At 36.2% G+C, this 25,142-nt stretch overlaps 3 protein-coding genes and 2 pseudogenes across 3 annotated transcripts; 2 read left to right on the top strand and 3 right to left on the bottom strand.

Moving 5' to 3' along the window:
* Positions 1-6: 6 nt before the first annotated feature.
* On the top strand, positions 7-8,585 carry LOC120204683 (annotated as a pseudogene).
* Positions 8,586-9,168: 583 nt separating this feature from the next.
* LOC120204682 lies at positions 9,169-12,952 on the bottom strand (annotated as a pseudogene).
* Positions 12,953-13,845: 893 nt separating this feature from the next.
* Positions 13,846-16,606, bottom strand: LOC120204678 (vacuolar protein sorting-associated protein 26A-like). The gene is made up of 9 exons (XM_039204730.1): positions 16,587-16,606; positions 16,387-16,499; positions 16,142-16,186; positions 15,711-15,822; positions 15,422-15,488; positions 15,054-15,098; positions 14,821-14,876; positions 14,574-14,749; positions 13,846-14,429 (listed from the first exon to the last, which is right to left on the bottom strand). The coding sequence occupies exons 1-9, from the start codon at positions 16,604-16,606 to the stop codon at positions 14,254-14,256; spliced, it is 810 nt and encodes a 269-aa protein (XP_039060661.1). The 3' UTR covers positions 13,846-14,253.
* Positions 16,607-18,051: 1,445 nt separating this feature from the next.
* On the bottom strand, positions 18,052-19,610 carry LOC120204679 (probable 6-phosphogluconolactonase 4, chloroplastic). Its single transcript, XM_039204731.1, has 3 exons — positions 19,181-19,610; positions 18,944-19,079; positions 18,052-18,698 (listed from the first exon to the last, which is right to left on the bottom strand). The coding sequence occupies exons 1-3, from the start codon at positions 19,525-19,527 to the stop codon at positions 18,234-18,236; spliced, it is 948 nt and encodes a 315-aa protein (XP_039060662.1). The 5' UTR covers positions 19,528-19,610; the 3' UTR covers positions 18,052-18,233.
* Positions 19,611-23,825: 4,215 nt separating this feature from the next.
* LOC120204681 (auxin-responsive protein SAUR32-like) lies at positions 23,826-24,386 on the top strand. The gene is made up of 3 exons (XM_039204732.1): positions 23,826-23,902; positions 23,970-23,977; positions 24,045-24,386. Exons 1-3 carry the CDS (start codon positions 23,826-23,828, stop codon positions 24,359-24,361), a joined length of 402 nt encoding a protein of 133 aa, XP_039060663.1. The 3' UTR covers positions 24,362-24,386.
* Positions 24,387-25,142: the final 756 nt, after the last annotated feature.

Here is a 25,142-nt window from a genome sequence, read left to right as displayed (position 1 = left end):
CCAAAGCATCTAAAAGTATCTTCAAAAGTAATAGGTCTAATTGCACCGGTTGATTCTGATATAAAGCAATCTTTCTTGTAAGCTTTTGCTTCCCTAGTGCTAGTTTTCTTTCCAGTTTGAATTCATATAACCAACTTTGCTTGATGTTCAGGTTGCCTGGATTTCTAAATTTATTTAAGTAATGTAGAAGGTGAAGAATTAGAGCATGCATGAAATTAATGGGTTTGTTTTCAGGTGTAGCTTCACTGTTCTGACATCTGATGGAGCTTTTCATCATATTGAGATCAGTCATGACCCAAGGGCCTCTATTTCCTCTACAATCAACAGTGCCTTAGCTTTAAAAAAGCAATTCCCTCCGAATGTTTTCTGCTTTGACTATTATCCAGAATCTTGTTTTCTTGTTATTGTTGGTGGTGCTGGTGCTGGTGGCAGCTCATTTACTACTGATAGGAAATCTGGTATGGTTTTATACTTTATTCTCCTCGACCTTGAATGAAAACTCAGATTTTAAATTTGAACAGTAATTTATTAGACTGAATAAATGAAGCATCTGTATCTGTAAGATAGAGGATTGGGATGAGCAGTCGAACTTTTACCATTTTCACTTTTTAGTTTCAGACTTAATGATTTTTCTTTAAATCTTTTTTTCCCTAGGGTCCTGTTATCTCTCTCTTTGGCGTAAAGGTCAGGATTTGGTTTTGGAGCCGGTAGCCTCTACTCAATTTGAGGGCTTTTACGGTGAACTAAAAGATCATGCAGCTCATCTTGCCTACCCAAAGGTGTTAATCTCGCCCCAAGGGAACTATATTGCCGCTTTAGATATGAATGGATGTTTGCATATCTTTAAGCTGGATAAAGAAAGCTGTTTGGTTACAAATTTTGCTTTCGAAGTGAGAACTAATTCTCAAGTGACTGATAAACTGTTAAATGAATGCTCAGAAAATTTAGCCGACATTGCTGATTTTACTTGGTGGTCTGACCACATTCTCACTCTTGGTAAACGAAATGGCTTTGTTACTATGCTTGACATTCTTAGTGGTCTGAAAGTAACAGAGAATGAACCTGTATATTCTCAGCCTGTTTTAGAAAGGGTACAGCAGTTTGAAGGACATCTTTTTGTTTTAGAGAGTTTATCATCTGAAGATGAGTTGGATTTATCTAATGGTAATAGGATAACAAATGACTTACATCAAGAGGAGGAAACTTATGAAGATGGATCCAAGCGATCTGACATTTCTAACTTGCGTTGGAGTTTGATATCATTCTCAGAGAGATCTGTTCCTGAAATGTATAAGATACTAATCGATAATTCCAAGCATCAAGCTGCCCTGGACTTTGCTGATCGTCATGGATTGGACAGGGATGAAGTTCTAAAGTCGCAGTGGTTGGGTTCTGACCAAGGAACCAATGACATTAATGCATTTCTGTCGAACATTAAAGATAAAGCTTTTGTGCTTTCTGAGTGTGTAAATAAAGTTGGAGCATCGGAAGAAGTAGCAAAGGCTTTACTTGTATATGGCCTGCAGATAACTAGCAGATTCAAATTTTCTGATTCAGATAACCAAGAATCTAACGAGATTTGGGATTTCCGTATGTCTAGACTTCAGCTGTTGCAATTCCGTGACAGGTTCGAAACGTTTCTTGGGATAAACATGGGCAGGTACGTGCTTTCCAGCTTTTAATAGTTAATTCTGCTACTTCTAGTTTTGGTTGTATGGAGGTTTTCCACTTTTTATTGTTTCTACTGATTAACTGTTTAATGACATGGGGCTTGTAGGTTTTCCATGCAGGAGTACAGCAAATTCCGTGTTATGCCAATGAATGAAGCAGCCATTACACTTGCTGAAAATGGAAAAATTGGGGCTTTAAACCTCCTGTTCAAGCGTCATCCATATTCACTGGTTCCTTTCATGTTAGATATTTTGTCTGCTATTCCTGAAACAATTCCTGTGCGGACATATGTGCAGCTGCTTCCTGGGAAGTCACCTCCTGGAAGTATTGCCATGAGGGAAGAAGATTGGGTTGAATGTGACAATATGGTAAGTTTTATTAATAAATTACCCGTGGACCACGACATGAGCAGTCAAATCAGAACTGAACATGTTGTCAAGAGGTTGCTAGGATCATTTTGGCCTTCAACAAACGAACTTGCAGTTTGGTATAAGCATAGAGCTAGAGATATTGATTCCTACAGTGGGTTGCTAGACAACTGTCTCTGCTTGATTGACTTCGCTTGCCAGAAGGGTATCTATGAGCTAAAGCAGTTTCATGAGGATATCTTGTACCTGCACCAGCTGGTTTATGCTGATAATGATGGTGAAATGAGTACCAATATGAGCCTTGTTGCATGGGAACAATTATCTGACTATGAAAAATTTAAAACAATGCTTCATGGGTGCAAAGAGCAAAATGTTGTGGAATCATTACGTAATAAGGCAATCCCATTTATGCAAAAAAGGTCCTACAGTGTTACCTTGGCTAACCAAGAGCAGATTGCAGATGACCATTCTGTAGTGGATCATATTGAGGGTGACTCATTTCTGGTTAGATGGCTGAAAGAGATTTCTTTCGCCAATAAATTAGACATATGCTTGATGGTCATTGAGGAAGGGTGCCGGGAGCTCACAGCAGTGGCTTCTTCAAGAATGAGGTTGAAGTGGTAGATTGTGCTTTGGAATGTGTATACTTATTTACAGTTACAGACAGGTGGAGCACTATGTCGGCAATATTGTCAAAGCTTCCACATAAGCAAGGTAGTTTTTGCTCCAAATGAATCCAATTTGCTCAAAATTTTATACACTTATTTCCTCTGTGTTTTTGCGTTTTTCTCATCACTTATTAGCTTTATATGATTGCACAAAGTTTGAAGGGACTCGGAATGAATTATGAATCTCATTTTTCTTGGTCTTGTCCTTATATTGTGCAGACTAGTTAGATCCTCTGTGCTGGATTATATTAGGGGTATTTAAAAATCTTGTACTTTAGGAGATAAGGGTATATAAGGTTTTTAATTTTTGGATGCATTAAGATTTAGTAGAATATATCTGCTCTGGTTTTCTGTCTTTCTCCTCCTTTTCATCCTGTAAGGGTTGAGTTGTTTTTGTTTCTCTACCTGGGTCTCCCAACTTCTTTGATTCCATATCCCTTTATAATTTTAGGCCTTGGTTTTTTTTTTTTCACCTTGATCTCTTATTCTCCGTCTATAATTACTTTTCAGATTCTGAAATATGTATTGGCATCCTTGAGCAAAGATGTAAAGTAGCAGAAGGCCATATTGAAGCAGGGAGGCTTTTGGCTTTTTACCAGGTTCGTCTTCACTATTCTATACTTTTAGCATGCCAACTGTGAGTGGATTTTTTTTAAATTGTTTCCTGTTTAAGCATCAGTATGGGGCGTTTATCCTGCAGAGCCCAATGCTATGGGTTGACCAAGTCTATGTGGTGATATTTTCTACAGGTCCCAAAACCAATGAATTTTTTCTTAGAAGCCCATTCAGATGAAAAAGGTGTAAAACAGATAATCCGCCTCATACTTTCAAAATTTGTTCGCAGACAGCCTAACCGATCTGATAATGAGTGGGCAAACATGTGGCGTGATATGCTGTGCTTGCGCGAGAAGGCTTTTCCTTTTCTTGATCTTGAATACCTGTTAACAGAGTTCTGCCGAGGACTTCTAAAAGCAGGGAAGTTTTCGCTGGCAAGAAGTTACTTAAGGGGTACAAGTTCAGCGTCCTTAGCAACAGAAAAAGCAGAAAATCTTGTTATTCAAGCTGCAAGGGAGTATTTCTTCTCAGCTTCAAGTCTGTCTTGCTCAGAAGTAAGTTTGGAGTCAGTTCATGGTTTAGTATATGCAGGATAGCATAATAAGTCCAAAATTCTGGTAGCTTCCTTCGAAAAGATTTGATCACATTCATGATTCAATTGAATGTAGCTATTTTAGTCACAAGCTGATGAAAGCATAGATTCACATTTGTGGTTCAATGATGTCGAAAGGAATGAAATATACTGATTTATCTTCTTCTTTTCATTCAAAAAGCAAGTATTGATTGTGTTGCTGTAACTTGTTTCAGATCTGGAAGGCTAAGGAATGTCTGAATTTATTTCCAAGTAGCAGAAATGTTAAAGCAGAGGCTGATATCATTGACGCACTTACAGTTAAACTCCCATACCTTGGAGTGACTCTTCTACCAGTACAATTTAGGCAAATAAAAGATCCTATGGAAATTATTAAAATGGCAGTCTCAAGTCAAGCTGGAGCATATCTACATGTTGATGAACTCATTGAGGTGGCCAAACTTCTTGGATTGAATTCCTTGGATGAAATATCAGCCGTGGAGGAAATTATTGCTAGAGAAGCTGCGGTTGCTGGTGATCTGCAGTTGGCCTTTGATCTCTGCCTTGGTCTGGCCAAAAAGGGTCACGGTCTTGTTTGGGATTTATGTGCTGCACTAGCAAGGGGTCCTCTTGAGAATATGGATATAAGTTCTCGAAAGCAGCTATTGGGTTTTGCTTTGAGCCATTGTGATGAGGAGTCAATTAATGAGTTGCTCCATGCATGGAAAGATTTAGACATGCAAGAGCAATGTGAGACCTTGATGACATTGTCAGGGACAAATTATCCAAATTTCTCCATTCAAGGTTCCTCAGTCATCTCACTTCCAGGCTACAGTGTTCAAGATATTGTTGACCTGAAAAATTCATCTGAATTGGTTGATGGGTTTAATAGTACTGATCAAGAAATCCATATCAGTAGTATTAAAAATACACTTTCTCTTGTTGCTAAAATTCTGCCTGTTGAAAATGGGACAAATTGGGACCTGCTTTTGCAAGAAAATGGAAAGATTTTATCTTTTGCTGCCATACAACTTCCTTGGTTGCTTGAATTAACTAAAAAAGAAGATTTCAGTAAGAAATTCACTTCTGGCTTGATTCCTGGGAAGCTATATGTAAGTGTAAGAACACAAGCTGTAATAACTATTTTGTCCTGGTTGGCAAGGAACGGTTTTGCTCCTAGAGATGATTTGATTACTTCTCTGGCAAAATCAATTCTAGAACCACCAGTTACCGAAGAGGAAGATGTCATCGGTTGCTCTTTCCTATTGAATCTCGTGGATGCTTTTAGTGGGGTACAAGTGATTGAAGAGCAGCTGAGAAGGAGGGAAAACTACCTCGAAACTTGTAGTATTATGAATGTTGGAATGACCTATAGCATATTACATAATACTGGAGTTGATTGTGAAGGTCCTACTCAGAGGAGGGAGCTGCTCCTTGGAAAGTTTAGAGCAAAGAATATACCACTTAATGCCGGTAACATACTTAATTCCTGTATTTAACTGCTTAAAGCAGGACCACTTAATTTTGCTTATACTATCCTACATGCACTTTCATGTGATGATGATATTCCTTTTCTCTTTTGCTTCTTTTCAGATGATATAAGTAGGATCGATCAAGTACAGTCCTCATTTTGGAGGGAATGGAAATTGAAATTAGAAGAGAAAAAGCGTGTAGCAGAACATTCTAGATTCTTAGAGCAAATAATCCCTGGGGTTGAAACTACACGTTTTTTGTCCGGCGATTCCAGTTACATTGAGAGTGTCATCTTTTCTCTAATTGATTCTCTAAAGTTGGAGAAGAAGCACATTTTGAAGGATATTTTGAAATTGGCCAATACCTACGGTTTGAACAGAGAAGAGGTATGCGGCCACACGTGTATGCTTTTATTAACTCATAATGGTAGATCATTGTGGCCTGCACTTTTAAACCATTAAATGACATTTTTTTTGCAGGTAATCCTTAGGTACTTTACTTCAATCCTTATTTCTGAGATCTGGACCAATGATGATATAATGGCTGAGATCTCAGAAATCAAAGGAGAAATACTTGATTATGCTGCTGAAACTATCAAAACCATATCATTGATCGTATACCCTGCAGTTGATGGTTGCAATAAGCATCGCCTTGCTTACATCTATAGCCTCCTCTCCGACTGCTATAGGAAATTAGAGGAAAGCAAAGAACCTTTACCAATGATACTATCCGATCAATCACATGCATTTTCTCTGGGATTAGTTCATTATTACAAGGTTATTGAGCAAGAATGTAAAAGAATTTCCTTTGTGAAAGGCCTAAACTTCAAAAATATTACTGGATTAGGTGGTTTGAATCTGCAGTGTTTCAGTAATGAAGTCTATGCTCTTACAGATGAATTTAGCTTGGAAGCTTTGTCTGAAATGGTAAAGACTCTGGTAAGCATCTATAAGGATCCAGTGCCTGAAGGTCTCATATCATGGCAGGATGTCCGCAAACATTATATACTGCGTTCATTGACAAATTTGAAGGACAGAATCAGAAGAGAGTTTAGCACCAAGAATCCTGAAAATTTTCTGAACATAAGCAGTGAACTTGAGCAGATATATGACTTGTGTAGAAAACATATTAAACTGTTGGAACCTTCAGAGGCATTGGACATTATGAAGCAATATTTCATTGTAATTATACCTCCAGATGGTGCTTATGGGAATATACCTGACAACTCAACATGGCAGGACTGCCTGATCTTCCTTTTGAATTTCTGGCTCAGATTGACTGAAGAAATGCAAGAATTTGCTTCCACCGAGATTTCTGTTGAAAAAAACAGCTTCCACCCAGATTGCTTAATGAGTTGTTTAAAGGTTTTCATGAGGTTGGTAATGGAGGACTCTGTTTCTCCTAGTCAGGGCTGGAGCACCATTGTTGATTATGTCAACCATGGTTTAATTGGTGACCCTTCTCTTGACATTTTTACTTTCTGCAGAGCCATGATATTTTCTGGTTGTGGTTTTGCATCTATTTCTGAAGTATTTGTGGAAGCGCTACAACACCTTGCAACCACTCTTACTGCACCAGCTGCCACTGAATTCCAGGACATTTCTCATCTTTACTTGAAAGTATTAGAGCCAATTTTACAAGATTTGGCTAGTGGACCTAACCAAAAATTATATCAGTTGATGTCGTCTCTGTGCAATTTGGAAGGTGATTTGGATGAGTTAAAGAAAGTCAGGTCTGCAGTTTGGGAAAGAATTGCCATATTCTCCGAAGATCTATTGCTTGCTAGTAATGTTCGAGTTAATGTCCTAGAGCTTTTGCAATTTATCACTGGTAAAAGTATGAAGGGTTTATCTTCTGAGCTGCAGCTAAATGTTCATCCATGGATAGGGTGGGATGAGTCTCTCTGTGCTGGTAACAAGAGCCGAAATACGTTAAATGAGGGGTTGCCTGAGCAAATAGATACTTCTAGCAGGTTTACAAGTACTTTAGTTGCCCTCAGGTCTTCTCAACTTATGACAACCATTTATCCGGGCTTTGAAATTACCCCTGACGACCTCTCAACCGTTGATACTGCAGTTTCTTGCTTCTTGAAATTGTATGCTGTTGCCAATGCGGATCCTCATTACGATGTTTTGGTAGCCATTTTGGAAGAGTGGGAAGGGCTTTTTGTGATTAAGAAAGAAGAGGAAGCCTCCGCAGCATTAACTAATGCAGAAAATAACTGGAGCAATGATGATTGGGATGAAGGATGGGAGAGCTTTCAGGATATAGAACCTTTGGAGAACGAAAAGAAAGGGGACTCGCTTTCGATCCATCCTTTACACAAGTGTTGGACAGAGATTTTCCAGGGCCTTATTAAAGCATCTCGAGTTAGAGATGTGTTGAAGCTGATTGACCTGTCCATTTCAAAATCCGGTGGAGTATTGCTCGATGAAGGTGATGCGAGGAGGTTGAATGACATTGTACTTGGGGTGGATTGTTTCATGGCTTCAAAGATGATGCTTTTACTGCCTTACGAAGGGTTGCAGTTGGAGTCTTTGACTGCACTCGAAAACAGGTTGAAACAAGAAGGTACCTCCAACATAGGCAGTGACCACGAGTTCTTAATGCTGGTCCTCGCCTCGGGGATTTTATCGACTGCTATCAACAAACCTACCTTTGGCACGGTTTTCTCGTATGTCTGCTATATGGTAGGCAATCTCTCTCGCCAGTTCCAAGAAGCACAATTGCCAAGGCTTGGTAAGAAAGGAAGCAATGAGCATGGGAACACCAAGGGAGACATCTTGTTTCTATTTGCAAGAATCTTGTTCCCCATGTTCATATCGGAGCTTGTCAAGGCAGATCAGCAGATTTTTGCAGGATTTGTCGTCACGAAATTCATGCACACAAATGCCTCATTCCGACTCGTCAACATTGCAGAGGTAAGTCTCAGGAGATATTTGGAGAGACAACTTCAAGTCCGTGAACACGACAAGACTGCTCCCGACGAAACGAGTTGCCAACCATTAAAGAACACAATTTCAAGCTTGAAAGAAAAGTTAGGGAATTCACTTCAATCTGCCATGTCCTTCCTAGGAATGAAAGCCATAGATAAGCTTGCGGAGCAGATGTTCGAAAGTCATGGAGATTTGTAGAATCATTGTGGAAACCGGGAAAAGACCATGAAAATTAATGATTATTTCTTGTAATTTTGGATAATGTATACGCGGGTCATCTTTGACCCAAAGTACCTGAGTGGACAATTTTTTTAATATACTTGGAGGATCTAATTATGTGATTTCTTCAATGAAGCAATTATCTATAAGCCGGTCCCTGGGCTGCTCTTAAATTCCTTTCGAGTATTGTGTGTAGACATCAAAGATTAAACTATATGATTGGTATAAAATTTTATGTGGTGGCAATAATCAGTATTTTTACTCACAATTTTTTTACTATTTATTATTATCATCACAAAAATATAGCTAAATTAGAAGGATAATACGACAACTTAAAATCTAATTTAAATCAAAATTTTGTTTTAATAAAAAAAATATTATTACTACATTATAAACTCAGCTGAAAGTCTAAAAACTTCATTGATTTATATACTCTCAAATTCTTTTAAAAACTAAAATTTTAAATTAAAAATCGTCATGTCATTATTTATATGTAAACCATATCAATATTATATAATTACTATATTAACGCAATTAACTGTCATATGAATACCTTGATCCAACTGAAAACAACTTTAATACAGAGCAACGCCGATAATTTTGATAGAATACTAAGATGAAAATATCCCCTAATCCTTTAATATTTGTATATTCATTGATTATTACTTATTATACCTGAAAATAATCCTATAAACAAACGTGTTTGTGAAAGACAATGTAGCGTGCATTTAAATGCATAAAGATCGTTTGAGAATGTAAATCCACTCAGAGCAGTACAGAAAAAATAATAATATCAGAATCGGAAAGACTTGATATTTACTCGCTATTTTTAATGCCCAAAACAAATCATGAATACTAAAAAAACCCGCATCTTCTTTATTGGGCAGAGACTATTTTCTAACAAAAACCATAAAATCAGAAGTACAACTCTCCAATCATCGACTGCAACTGCATAGGGAATGACTTTTGTTATTGCTTTCAACCTATCAAGAACCCCATGTAGGCAAAACATCAGTCTCAATCATTTAGTGGCTCTGCCTCTGTGTCCCTTTCCTTCATAGCTGTCCAATTTTCAATCTCTGAAAGAGAAACCATCAACAAGTTTAAAACAGAAAAACCTGAAGATGAAGGATGTTTGGTGTGATATGATGTCGTGTACTTACTCGGCTTGTCTGAATCGCCATCAGCCGCCTTTGCAAGATAGATGCCATGAAGAGGAAGATCGAGCACATACCAAACATAACAGTGATGGGGAATGCATTAACCTACACAGCAAAAACCAATACGGCTAGTTAGTAACTCTCCGAGAGCATGCATGTATCAGTCTATCGCACATGATCAAGTGAAGCTTATTATAGCAAAGCATTTTTGTGTTTTCTGGTCAGAAAAAGTGTATAACATACATTGTACAACACGACGCACACAAAAATGTTGAGAGGAATGCGGAAAAAGTTCATAATGGTGCTCCTAGCCTCCTCCGGTATGTACTGGGATCTCATTTTCATAATGGATGGCCAGAATATTCCAACACATGCCTCAAAAGTACAAAGCCAAGAAGCTGTAGACAACCTGCAAATGAGATGCTTCCGCCTTTCACTTCAGGGGGTGCCACCAAAAACTGTTCCAGATTCATCCAGTTAGGAATAATTCAATAGAATGATCCAGTGGGGGGGAAAAGGAGAGGATGTCCGAACATACATTAGTTATAATCGGAAGCAAGAGAGAGGCAGAGGAAACCACAAAAACAATCTGCATGTAGCTTTCTACCCTGGGTGACGAGCGAGCCATCAATCGAGATGCAAGGGAGCTTCCCGACATTGAAGCCAACATGAATGTGGCAAAAATAAAACCATGAGGGATATCCTCATCATTGGGGCTCAAAGCAGGAGTCCAAAGGAACACAAAGGTGTACATTGAACCTTCAAACAGAGACTGGATGGCACCCAGCAAAGCAATTTTTTCATCTGAAGTGCAGAAAAGATTAGACAAAGAAGGGGAACAAAAGAAAAACAACGGAAATAATTAATGCATGATGAAGGATGACTGACAACAAGGTATCAAGAGACAGTACTTGGCCTAACATGTCAATCAGATGAATGCATGAGTCTAAAATAAGTGTTGAACTCTACCAGAAGCTATTGCTACAGCAGCACCCTTAAATTGGGTAAGCAGGTCCTTATTTTCCGAGGGATCTCCAAAATTTTCAGTCCATGATGATAAAATAATGGCCATTCCAATAGCAAGAAAACACGCAGCAGCATCAAAAGGAGCCACGGGTCCAAGGGATAATGAATCAACAAGTAGGTTCCCAAACAACCCAGACAAAATGGCAACAAGACCATTTCCAAGAAATATTGCCTTAGAAAATGTTAGTGACAACCATTGTTGCTCAAAGCCTCTCTGCGAAGATTAGAAGTGGAAATAGTATTGTCATAACATGATTAAAGTTAAAAGGGATATTGACATCAATGATGCAAACACAGCTCATTGGCAAATGTAGCTAATCAGAAACAGATGATTCAGTCCTTGACATTTTTGAAAACAATGAAGGAAAATTGAAGAAACGAAGTCAGAATATTCCTAGGTACCATGTGCAGTATGAGATGTAAACTAGATATCACAAACATTGTTATTTTCCCCCAAAATACGGCACGGAGGAAAACAACCTGACAGAGACCAACACATAGCATCCAGAATACTAAAGAGTAAAGGGCACATAAGCAAACACATATACAATGTTAACTTGTAAGCTTCACTGATATGCATTAAGAGTAAAGGCCACGAATGCAATTGCTCACCTTATTATGTTCAGCAACAAGCCATGACTCAAATGCTGAAAACAGAAGAGAGGTGGCAATACCTCCCAAAACACGACCTATCATTAAAATTTTGTATTGAGGAGAATGCTTGGTGATGCAGCTAAGCATGTAAGTTATGCAGTAAGTAATACATGCCCTCCTTCTGCCCCTGAATAAAACGCAAGGTATTTTAACATTTAAGACATGCCCCCCTTGGGCACCTTAATAAAACGCAAGTATGAAAAGATAGCAACAGAAGCCAGATAAAAAGCTTACTGCTTGTCAGCTAGAGATCCAACAATTGTACCAAACAACATGGATGACCCAAAACCAGCAATAAAGAGCTGTCCAATCTCCCCTTTTCCAAAGCCATATGTACTGTAAAGATAGTAGACATATGGACCCTGCAGCCAGTCTCCAGCTATTGGTACATAAACAGCCAGTCATGAGTCCAATAACCATAATATAAGAAGGCTATCTTTCACAATTACCAGATCATACTTCCAAAACTAATTAGATTAAGAAGGTAACTATATGGGAAGTAGGATATTTTCTTTCAAAAGAGTCATTCAAACAGAAGTCATTAAGTTGTATTATGTTTATGATGCACGTTTGAATAAGATTGTTACGAATACGTCATCACGAAACTTGTATCAAAAGCTAGAATAACCAGAAACTTTGATATAATTCAAATTCATGATTAACGGCATCTCAAACTAACGCAGAGTATCATCCCTAAAACTATTGTTGTGAAACTTGTTAAAGAAGTTAATGCAATGGTACAGAATTCAATGGAATCAGGAGTTTAAGACTTCCGCTCTAAGCTCTAAGAACAATTGATAGTCTGATCCTCAAATTTTCGGTTGTTTCTTATCGGGACCATCATCAACCAAAAGCAACAGCGACATATCCCCCCCAACCCACACACACCAAACAAAAAAAAGTCAATTTCTAAACCACAAAACAGGAAAGGACCGAAAATCCACATTACACTTATTGGAGTCATTTTCTTTACTCTTTCCTTTTCTTATAGAAGATTAAAAAAAACTCATGTATCCGTTTTCCATTTCCTTTTTCTTGATGGACCCGTTTTCAATTTCCAAAGCACAGAGAAATGGTAAGGACATTTAAAAGTAACGAATAATATAGAAAATAACATCATCCACTAAAATTAAAACCAAATCACAAAGAACAAATATTCAGATCACACTCGAAAAACGAAAATCTTAGGAATAGGTTCTGGAATCACACACACCCAACGCACAAAAACCAGCATTAGATCAGAGAAATGTTAAGGGTCTAATAAAAGTGAGATCTAAAACATATAAATCGAAATACATATCTCTGTAAATAGAAAAAAAATAATGAATGGGAGTTATTTACCCATCATGAGAGAGTAAACAACAAGGTAATTGTTCTTGAAGGAATTGAAGCCAGGGGAAGTGTTAATTCGATCTTTATTGTTCTTGCTCAGCTCTAAAGCTACCACCACCGCTCCCAATGCACCGAACACCACGAAATAGAAGAGCTCCATTGTTTCAGCCCACTAACACACCACCGCCACCACCCAGATTCTCCCTCTTACTCTTAGAAGAGGACGCAGAGATTTTATATGAAGTTGTGAAGCCAAAAGCCAATGTGTCCACTGCGCACTTGAGGTAGAGAGAGATTTATTAAGGTTCGAAGGAAATATTGAAGAGTTGCAAGCAATGGGGTAATATAGCGCAGAGGGCAGAGGTGTAGGATAAATGATGGGGACGACTGACGGTGGATGAAATTGGCTCAACTTAATTGGAATTTTATATTGTAAATTTGACACGTGGAGAGACCTGGTTGTCCGATCTGAAGAGGAGCTGTCGGTGGTTCAGATGGCGCAAGCAGTATCAGTAAATACATTATTAAATCGGATTAATCAATTAAATATATCAGATTTAATTTAATCTTTTTATTTATTTGATTTTAACGAATAAATTATACTGTTTTACATTATAAAAATATCGTAATGTAACAATTTACGTAATTGCCTTTAATTATTATAAATATTATAATAATCTACAAAATTTGATAATGTCTTATGTGATTGACGTTAATTTAGTATCATTTTACTGTGTTCGTTCAAGAACTAAAAAAATTTCAATTTGATTAATTTATTTTAATCATACAAATAACTCACTTGAATCCATCCAACTTAAATCAAAATGGATTCAAAATCGAATTAGCTCGCTCTATAAATAAATCAAATCCGAAATGATCTAATCTAATACTAATATAAAATAATTATAACCTAAAATATTTAAATTCATATATATCAATTCTAAAAAAATTAAATATTAAAATATATTAAGCAATCTTAATTGTTAAATGAAGTGATATTCTCTCTTAAGATTATGAGTTCAAATAATTATATCTACAAAATTATCAATGATTGAGAATTTTTTTGAAATTATATTAAAAAAATAACAAATATCGACAATGAATTAATTGAACTCAAAAATCTAAACATAAAATTGATTAAAAAATTATAAAATTCAAATTACCTCGATCTACAACCATCCCAACCTTCCAATTGTCCAACTCATGAATATATATTATGTATTTTGTTTGTTTAAGATTTTGTGGTAATAATTTATCAACATATTTTGGGTCGTATAATTTTGGGCTTGGTACGGGAAGTTTTACTTGAAAAGAGAAAAAAATCACGCCATTGTTAAGTAGTTCACATGGAACATGAACCGACTGTAAACCATAATGTCCATCGGCGGTGGCAGCCTAGTGAAGACCGTACTAAAATATAGTTACACCCTCGGCGACGGCACGACTGCAGTCGAGCAAAGTATACCAAGCCATTGTAGCTCTTCCAAGTAAACAAACCCTGTCGTCCAGTACCTAACTTTTAAGCCTAAGCTTCAAGGCCATACAAAGGTACCGGAAGTTAATCATCGTTCTTCTTTACGGGATGTAATGTCAAAGTTTACATGTATGTAGATTGCTTCCTCAGGAATCCTGCAACCTGTACATCGTAATTTCCTGCTGTTTGAAATACCGACGATCCTCTTCATCGACAAGCACAAGATTCAAGTAATACTTCACGCTGAATTTGTTGTTTATGTTGCGATGTGTTGGTGTCACCTCATATGGACTGAGAAACAGCCTGATCGGAATCGATTCACCTTCAATACCACGTGACTGTCAGCACTTTGCTTTACAAGAATGGTGTGTATAAATATTTATCGGAACTAAAAAGTTACAACCCAAATTAACATCCGTCGCAGAATACTGTAGCTCGGTCTATATTTTTCAAGTAATGAACATACCTCTGACTGGAGCACCATCCATCAACTCACATTTAGCTAGTGTCTCTGTTTCAACATGGGTATTTGCTCCTGATCCTGTTGACTCTCTACGCCTTATCTCAAGATCCATATTCTTAATCTTGATTCTCACAAGAAGAAAATATATCTTGCCAATAAAAACATCTTTAAGATGATATCTGCAATTTCGATTCCATAAGCCAACCTTATTATATCAGATTTGAGAAAGATCCATAGATGTTCAACTTACTTGCTTTTGTTGCACTCAAACTCGATGTGCAGGCAGTCTTCAATTCCAACTTCCATCTGTAGATGAAATTTGTTTTTTTCTTTGTTAGAATTAAATATTATGAATGAAATCAGTGGTGTACAGTTCATTAGTAAATGGTGAAATGATCGATGTAATGTTCATAAGAATCAATTTAGACACCAATCCAATCTACAATGCAATCACCATAGAAGAACTAAAATAATTGAACTGACCTTGATGCTATTGTTGATTGATGGAGGTGGAGAATAATTACGAACCTGATACACATATAACCAAGCAAAAGATAAGCTGCTAAGACCACATACTCAACAAATCGTACACGACCATATAGATTGATGCTGACTTTCCTGTGTATGAGTTTTATATCAGGTATAAGAGTTGGAAGCACTACAATCTTCACATAAGATGGACATTTAAGTTCTGCCTTTAGTGGTACACAAAAAACTTTGTATGTGCTTATTTGCATAATGATGTTAGTGTGTATGAGAGAGAGGTGCCATGGTATGCTAAGCAAAAGAGAAAAAGATACAAGAAAGAAAAAATTAAAGAGAAAAGATCGAAGTAATTAGGTGCTTCATACCATAAAGTCCTGGTATTCCACTATGCTTCCACCATAATTACGGCTAACTGTTACTTTCAGGACATACCTGATGAAAGCAAATAGTCAAACTATTATAGGATGAATAATTTATAATATTTATAAATAAGTACACAAAACTATTATCAAGATAAGAAACTGATTTATAATCCTTGAAAATACATAGAAAACGAACTTTTATAATCAAGGAACCACTTCATTCATATTGACCAGAAGAAAAATGAACAAAACTTTCTCTTCAAAGAGTTTAAGCAGTGAGTAGCATACATACCTGAGCCGCACATTCACACCACTATAAGTTTCATACGGCATTTCAACAGTAAAAAATTCATATGGGTAAGTTTTCCTTTCATATATATCCCCAGGGACATCCAACTCACGCACTGCAAATATTGGGAATATACAAAAGGTAAACAATAGAGAGAAGGTAGAAAATAAAAATCAATAAAAAAAACCCAATCAACAGCATACAAGAACTTATACTATGCGAATCTTTTTTCATGAGCATTTTGAGCCTCTAAGTGTGAAAAATATTATATGAATATCATAAACTGCAAAGCACAAATTCAACTCTTAAGCTCTTATATTCAACCCCATCCATGCCACATGCAACTAGTGGAAATAATTCCTGAAGTTGCTTAAAGAACATATAAGCGGTTTCCAGGCAAAACAAACAAGTTAAGCACAGAGTACAGTACTCACCAAGAGAGGTAAAGTCATAAAAGTTGCCTCTGTCAAAATAAATCTCTGAAAAGAAAAATTAAAGTTCATGTAAATTCATTTCACCAGGAAAAAAACACTTAAATGTTCAACCGTATTCTTTCTACCACATCAGAATGATATTTAAAACTTGGAAAGACACTGTGAACAAGAGGCAAAGACCAACCTATTTAAAGATATAAACACAACTAAAATACTATGAGCCTCAATATGTTTGAAATAAATACCTATTCCTTGCCAGCAATATTTTCTTGACTTTGGAAAAGCGGTACCATAACCGTTTGGCCATTTTCCTTTTTCATAGGGACCTAATAACAAAACAATAACCCAGATTCCAGTACTATGACCCGTGAAAATTTGGATAAACAAATCACAACAGTTAAAACATAACATAAAATTTGAATGTTCAATTCAAACGAGACTAAACCTTAGATGATCTAGAAGCATGCCTGCTTGCGAGTTTTTGCATCGGAAAATGTGATCAAGATATTACATGCCGGCTTGAACGTTCCAAGCAGGAAATTCTAATTTAACAAAGTTCAGAAGCCCGAATTGCATTCAATACAAGGCATGGTAAACTAACTGGAAATCCAGCCAAAGTAAAATAATAATAATAATAATAATAAAAGTAGGATCTTACCATGCTGTTACGCTTCAGTTCTTGTAAATCACTGGGAAAATAGACTGCTTGAGATCGGTAATTGCGATAAGAATCGAAAACCCTAGACAGCTGCGATTAATCCGAGGTTGGTGAGGAAGGGGAACTCGACCACTCCTGAGATTTTGACAGTTGGGAAACGGAAGCAAAATTGGAGTCTACTAGTACCAAACTCGTCATCGCCGTCGCGACAAAACTAAATAACATGGGCCTAATAGCCCGTGCCGGCTCCTTGATTCCCAGGCCTAGTAGTACAATATACTTGCTCTATGATCCCTTAGCTTGTCTAAAAGGGATTAAGCGCCTTTATAAAGGCCCAACGAATTAAAACAAGGTTGAATGCATTTATAAGATTAGGGACAGATATAGGTAAGATTAGGTTTTAGCTCAGCCGAATTTGATTGGACCATTATATTTGTTCACTTTGTCAATTGATCCACTTCAAATTTAAAAATTATTCATCTAATTTAAAATTTGATTTGATTTTTGGAATATAACCTGCAATTATCTCGATACATATATATAATTTATTTTTATTAAGGAAAATATAAATTTAATTAAAAAATAATATAGAGAAAGATGTATCATTACAATTATTTTTCATATTATTATCTTATGTATTTTCATCTTAAACTCGATCTGTTTTTGTCCTTAAAAAAATTAATCATATCACTACATATAGTCGAGATCGATTCGAAAACTGTCCCGGCAAAGCGCACATACATTCCTCCACAGCAAGCGGGTTACAATCCTGTTAAGACCCCAGAGTTTGTCATTAAGATCCTACAATTTCTCGTCCCCCTCTTGATTCTGGGCTTGGCTATTGCGGTACGTCACTACACTAAGAAAGAGTAGCTTACTACGTACTACACAGGAGTTAGCTGTTTTGAGGGAGAAGTGATGTGTTTCATATGTTAGTTTAGAAAGGACAGTCATATCTCTTGTTTGATTTTCCTTTAGCATCTGTGTTAAAAGACAGTACTATATTGAGCCCCCCATTTATGTCTGCATGGAGACAAGACCATGTTTAGTATCGTTGGAATTTAAAAGCAGGAGCATTATTCTTTTAACATTGTGTCTTCTCCCCCTTATGTTCCTACTTGTCAAATAACAATGTGAATCAATCACTTCTACCAGCACCTATTATCAAGGGTGCAAGTCTCACTCTAGGTGCTAAAATCACTCACCTACATGAAAGATCACACACACCCTACACAAAGGGATCACATGATCAATAATTATCGCATTAAGGCTAATAACTCAATCGCAGTTGATACGACCGGGAAATACATTTTATTAACATAACATGTTTTGGCAGTCGATAACTATACTGGGAGATAACTCCAATAGCACAACCACTGCTCAGGCCATGGAGCTTAAACTTAAAAGTAACTAGGATAATCTATGACATACAACTTACAGCTTAGAAGCTGCATCCTTGTCCAAAAACCAAACCAACTCCCCTTCTGGTGAAACCATCTGAACAGGCAGTGGATCAGAATTCTGACCATTTCCTGATGCGGCATTGACTGGACCAGCTTTACCAGCACCGCACACCACGAGTGCAATGTTAGCAGATGAGTTGATAACCGGGAAAGTGAAGGTGATTCTCTCTGGGGGTGGTTTTGGTGAGTCTTTAATGAAGGTAACCCACTTTTCTTTCTCCTTGACCAGAGGGTGGCCTGGAAAAAGAGAAGCCACATGACCATCTGGTCCCATCCCCAAAAGCATGAGATCGAACTTCGGAACCCCAGTAGCTGCTGAGACACTAATCACGTTGCTCTTAACCAAGTGCTTGAGACAAGTCTCGTAGTCATCGGCTGCACCTTCAGCAGGCAGTGCGTCATTGATAGCATAGACTTTACCCGGGTGAATTGGCACCTGCAGGAGAAAGAATAACATGTTTAACTTGTTTTGCTTTGGAAAAATTGGAATACTAACATTATCCTAGAACCGGCAGTGGTAGTGCCACAAAGAAAAGCACATTGCAACAGCAACTAAAGCTAACTCAAACATCTCCATACTCATCCCCTGAATGACGACTAAAACCCTTTTTCATACACACCAAATTAGTGAAACGGTTTAGTCATCAATAACCCAAAACAGTGTAAATTCTTTGATCTTACCTTCGAAAGAAACCCAGCAAAAGCTAGCTTATAGTTACTGTCATCATGATCCTTGGGAACAACCCTTTCATCAACCCAGAAAACATGCCATGTTGACCAATCCACCGCATCAACATATGGAGTTTCCACCAGTTTCCTGAAGCCAAGAATAAAAACTCAAGATCTTTAGTGATGGGGACAATCAATTTGAGAAAAATAAATGGAATGGTAAAAGTAAGAAAATAGAGGGCTTAAGACCTGAGAGACTTGATGAGAGAGCCACCAGACAAAACCACAGTAAAACTGCCTTTCTCTTTGGAGAACTTGTCAGCTAGATCGGCGGTGTATTTAGCAAGCGACACCGAGAGATCCTCCTCGGAATCAAAAACCACCACCTTTCCTTTCCCTTTCTCCGCCATGGCTCTCCAACTAGATCTTCCGGAACCCGAAGCGCCTCTAATCACAGTCGAGAAAGCGAGCGTCTTGTGGGTCAGGAGGTGAGATGATCGTGAAACGTGGAGAGGAAAACGAGGAGATTTTGGCAGTGACGGCGATGATCGGAGAGTTCGAAATGGAGCGACGAAATAAAGGTGTGAAGATGCCATCCGTAATGTGCACTTTAAACTTATAAATTGACTGTCGACAAAACCTGACTGGTGAAGTGGGTTTGGTTTGGGGTCGTGGCCAAGGGTTTTTTCTGGGGCAGAACTTTTAGTTTGGTGAAATGGTGACCGGCGGGTGAGGTGGCGGTACTAACGATGTGAAAGGGGTTGAATTATCTACTCAATATTTACATCATAGTTAAATTAAAATAATTATATTTATTATATTATTAAGTTTAAGTGATTATTAAAACTTACAAAAAAAAATCTTTCGACAATTCATATTTTCTCAACTCATATTTTTCGGTTAAAAGATTGATAGACGTCTGAGTTGGACGTTAACCTACTGATTGAGATATGATAAAATTATATTTTAATAATATTTATTGGCACCGTTGTTGCTTTCGAGCATTGGCTCAATGGTATAATCTTTCAAACATTGACTCGACAGTATAATACAAACGAAGAATCGATCCTCAATATATAGCTCAAACGGTTTGAGATCAAATTTTATCATATGTTAGTTAATAAGTTATTGTCCAGCTCGAACGGCCGCCAATTTTAAATGGGAAAAAATGAGTTTGGAGCATATGAATAGTCGAGTAATCATTTTTTAACTTTTAATGGTAGAATGACTCCATAAAACATCCTATAGTTGAGAGATCTTTTTGTAACTTTTGATAGTTGAGAGACTCAATAAAGTAATATCTTATAACCGAGGGACCATTTGTATACTTGACCCTTTAAATATTTGTAATATACTATAAACTATTATCGAAAATCGATTTTAATGATTTCAACGTCAATTATTAAAAGTGTTGAGGTGGTGCTCAATACATTCGGTCAGCCCCTTCGGCTGAAATTGTTGAGGCCCATTTGGTTATTCACGCACTTCACTTTACGTGGTTTTTGCCTTGATGAGGCATGCAAAACGTTTGTTTCTCTCTTTGGAGTGTTAGTCTAGTTTATGTTTCTAAATTCGATTCAAATCGACTCATGGTCATCTCTAATAATATATGTATTACTTAATTTTAGTTTTTATTGTGATACCTATTTTAGTAATACTATTTGAATGTTTATTAAATATTAGATAAATTACGTTAAAGGTCATTAATACTTTACTAAATTTTTGTTTTTATCATTAATATTCAAAAAGTTACGTTGTGGATACCAACATTATTGTTTATCATATTACGATCACCCATGACCCAACTAACTTCCCTTGAAATGGTAACATGACATGTAAATAAAAGGGTTTGACATTAAATTTGGCCTTCGAATTGTCGTTAAAATGTCATTATTTTTCTAATTATAATTCTGAAAAGATAAAGTATACAACATTTTTAGGGGAAACTACACTTTTCATCGTTAAACTTTGATCATATCCTTATTTAAGTCACTAAACTTAAAAATATTTATTTTACTCACTTAACTTTTTAATTGCTATATTTTTATCTTGAACATTAAATTAAAAACAACATGGTGAGGTGGAAATGTGATGATAAGACAAAGGGAACTAATAATAATCAAAAGTCAATTAGATACCCTAATCCTTAGGGGAAAGCTGAGAAAACCAAAATACAATTAAATATTAAAGATAATAATGTGAAGGGGCATCTTTTGTGGTAAAAGCGAAAGATGAGAAAAGCCCTTCGTTACGCCTCATTTCACTCTTCCTTTGTTATAAAGCGAAAGCCGAGTACTTTTCAAAATATGTAAACTAAATACAAATATATATTATATTTATGAAGTTTATTTGAGTTCATCCATCAAATTCATAAGTAGTACTAAAATAATTCAAAATCTAAATGACAGCAAACTAACATAAATCCAGATTCAGCCACAACCTAAAACTCAGATTATCCCAAATAAAAAAAATATATCACTGACCAAAAACATGACTGACAATAACAAAAATAAATAAATGAGAGATTTTAAATTTTTAAGTCATCGTCAAACGACGACTAATATAACAGTTGACAATGACCTCACCCGCATATTTTTAATATTTTTAATTTAACATGCAGACATGTTATTTTAATCTCTTCACATCTTAATCGAAACAAAAAAATTAAAACTTTTGAATTTGTCACACGACTAAATGTATAATCATCTTAAAAATAAACTATGTTAATCTTTTGACCAAACAGAGGCTTTCTATAGCGGAGATTGACTGACGATGGCTCCGCTCATTGAAAGCTCGTTAAGATTGATGGGTAGTTTTTATTTTATCTCTTTTTTCTTTATTTCTTTAATTTGTTTTTGATGATGTTTACTATTTGTTGCTATTGGTGATTGTAGATGGCAATCAAATATGATTCATGATGGCGGCTCAAGTTTTGATTAGTTGAATCATGATTATGGTTGTGTCTTGTGGTTATGATGTTTGAGACTTGGACGAAAAGATGATGATGGAAGGTTTGACGCTCGTGGGAAGATGGTGAAGATCATGAGTATGGTGGGTGATGCATTTACTGTTTAGTGATGATAACAATTAGTATAACTTCATACAGTGATTGCGCTAGTGATTCAAACGATGATTATCAATTTCGAAAAAAGAAATTTGAACGTGCCACATCAACCTTTCTTAACGAAAGTGGACGGTAATGATTGTAATAAAAGCAAAATAAAAGTACAATGACTATATTATAAGTTTTACAATTTTGGTGACTAAAATTTAAACACCTTAAAAGTTCAAGGACTTCAATGGGATTGGAAGTTTTAGAATAAAAAAGAACGGTTTTTAAGCGAACGCCACCTTTCGTGATTGGTTACAACGGAACGATGACGGGTGGGAGAGATGCCAGCAGTGTCGGCCACAAATTATAAGCCTCACTGTTGCCATTGCAGCGAAGCCTTTGCGACTGGTTTCGTCCCCGCTCAGCAACGAGTTGCCGGCCCCCTTGCCATTCGTCCACGCCACATAATTTACTATTACCCAACCCTTAGGTTGGATGATGTTTTGTAATTTTAGCTTCGTTCTTAATCCATAAGAAAAAGAGATATTTTACCCACGAGAAAACACTTTATCACCCACCGTCTCACCGAATTAACTAGAATGCACAATCCCCTTTATCTAATCTATTATAATAGAATGGGGGTAAAATACACCATAGACCACCAAATTATTAGTTTGGTTACAAGTGGGTCACATTTTCTATAAATTACAATTTAGTCAATTTAATCCTAATTTGAAACAATTCAATAAATTTCACATTCCTTGTTGCATTGTCGAATCAAACAAATCTATAAAAATAAAAGCAATAATTGAATAATTGTATTCTACCGTAAAACAACAAGCTACTGTTAAACTATTAATCTCTCTGTCCTATTAATTTTATCTCAAGTTAACTATGCACATAGTTTTAGGAGATAACTTGATCATATGTCGAATTATATAAAATGAGGAAAATGACAAAATTATCTCCAAAAAGTGATAGTAAATTTGACATATTTATTTTAATAAATGTAAATGAATGAGACATATAAGGATAAAAAAGGAAATATGAATGTTGTTATTTGTTGATTTTTCTAATATGATATTTGAAATGGAATAATTCTTAAAGTCTAAAAAGGACAAATTTAATGGGATGGAATGAGTATTATATAAACCAAGAAAGTGACAAGAAGGTAATACTAGAATATCTAAGGGAGAAGAACAAATACTAAATTGATATAATTTTAAATATGAAGAGTTGAATTTATTGAATTGTTTTGAATTAATCAAAATGATAAATTATATAAGTTTTAGAGATTAAAATTATTATTATTATATAAGGACACGTCATTATCCTGGCTAATATTTAACGACTAATAACCTATATATAACAATATTTTATTTGAATGACTAAATTATAACGTTTTAAAAGTGACTAGTTTATAACTGAATCAATAGTTGAATGATTTGAGATATATTTTACCCTGTAATTTAATTAAAAAGTATCTTTAAAGATAATAATATTATACGGGGGAGGGAGGTTGACTTCCAAATTTGAAAGATATTGCCAACAATAGGGTGTTAAGTATAGCAAAAATTATTTGTTGTATTTTACCCTAAAAACTTTCTTAACCAAGCCAATACACACGACCGTTTCAGCCGATCCCTTTCCAAAGGCAATCATCGTCTAGAAATCTCCCATCCATAAGACTTTGTGTATAAACTAAGAAAGCAAACCCCAAGAACCCATCTTTCTCCATTCATATTTTTGTGGGTATAAATACCCAAATCCACTTCTTCTCCGTCCCTTCACTTGTTTCTTCCTTGTTCATATGTGGGTTATATTGTTGATTCTCGAATTATCATGAGCAACGTTCCCAGGTCTTTAACCGACTCTTCTTTGACCCTTTTCAAGCTCGCCATTTCTGGATCTGATCTCTGGCCTTTCTCTCTCGTTATCTTATAACGTTTTGTTGTTTAAAGAGACTTTGATCTCATCTTTTTTTAGCAATAACTGTAGAAAAGGGTTTTCTTTTTCTTTCGTTGATTGTTGAAGATAAGAGAAGAAATATGGGGATCGGAGACAAACACCATGTGAATTTTCACCTTCACATACAGCACCTTCATCATCATGAGAAGGAGGTGAAAGATATTCCGAAAGGGTGTGTGGCGATCATGGTGGGTCAAGGGGAGGAGCAACAGAGGTTCGTGATCCCGGTGATTTATATCAACCACCCGCTCTTCATGGAGCTGCTGAAGGTGGCCGAGGAAGAGTATGGATTCGATCAGAAAGGTCCCATCACCATCCCTTGCCACGTGGAGGAGTTTCGGAATGTTCAAGGCATGATCGATAAAGATCGTCACCATCACCATCACCATATCTGGTGTTTTAGGGTTTGAAGAACAGTATTCGTCTACATTTGTTTCCAAAATAATAAATGACATTTGGGTTGCCTTTGCTGCTTCTTTTTTTTCCATTGTTAATGTGAAAACATTAAAAAAACATGGAATCGGATAAATTTGAGGAGAATACTAAATTTGTGGTGGGAACATTAGAAAATAAGAATATTATTACAAATAGATTATTAATTATTTAATATTAAATAAAATAATAATATTTGTAACATCTAAAGTTAAGGTGATTTTCTCGATATATCACCGTTGAACAGTATATTTCTCGATCATGCACCGTTCAGACTATATTTCCTGATTTAACACCCTTTGCAGAAAGGCGCGACTCTTGCAATACGCTTTACGCTGATTTGACGTCACGTGGGGTAAGGCGCGCCCCCTACAGCTCGCCTTATGCTGACATAGTATATATGTGTGTAAAGCGCGGCCCCGGGGGGCGCCTTAGGCCACCTAGGAGTATAGGGCAGGGTTATATAAGATAGGACGTTGGCGTTATATTAACTAATAACTGATATTAACGATACAATAAGTATTAAATGGTAAATGATAACCAAATTACGATAACTAATATTAAATGGTAATAAACAAAATTAAGCAAAATAAATCAACAAAAAATCTAACAAATTTATCAAAATAAATTAAAATAAATCCAATCATATTAACGAATTAAAGTAAGTATTAAATGATAAATAATAAAAAAATTACAATAAAAAGTAACTAAATACAAATATAATAAAAAAACAAAATCTATCGATGTCTGCGACTCGAA

Source organism: Hibiscus syriacus, unplaced genomic scaffold, assembly GCF_006381635.1.
Source record: "Hibiscus syriacus cultivar Baekdansim isolate YM2019G1 unplaced genomic scaffold, ASM638163v2 tig00011112_pilon, whole genome shotgun sequence".
Lineage (NCBI taxonomy): Eukaryota > Viridiplantae > Streptophyta > Magnoliopsida > Malvales > Malvaceae > Hibiscus > Hibiscus syriacus.
This window is presented reverse-complemented; position numbering and strand designations above follow the sequence as displayed.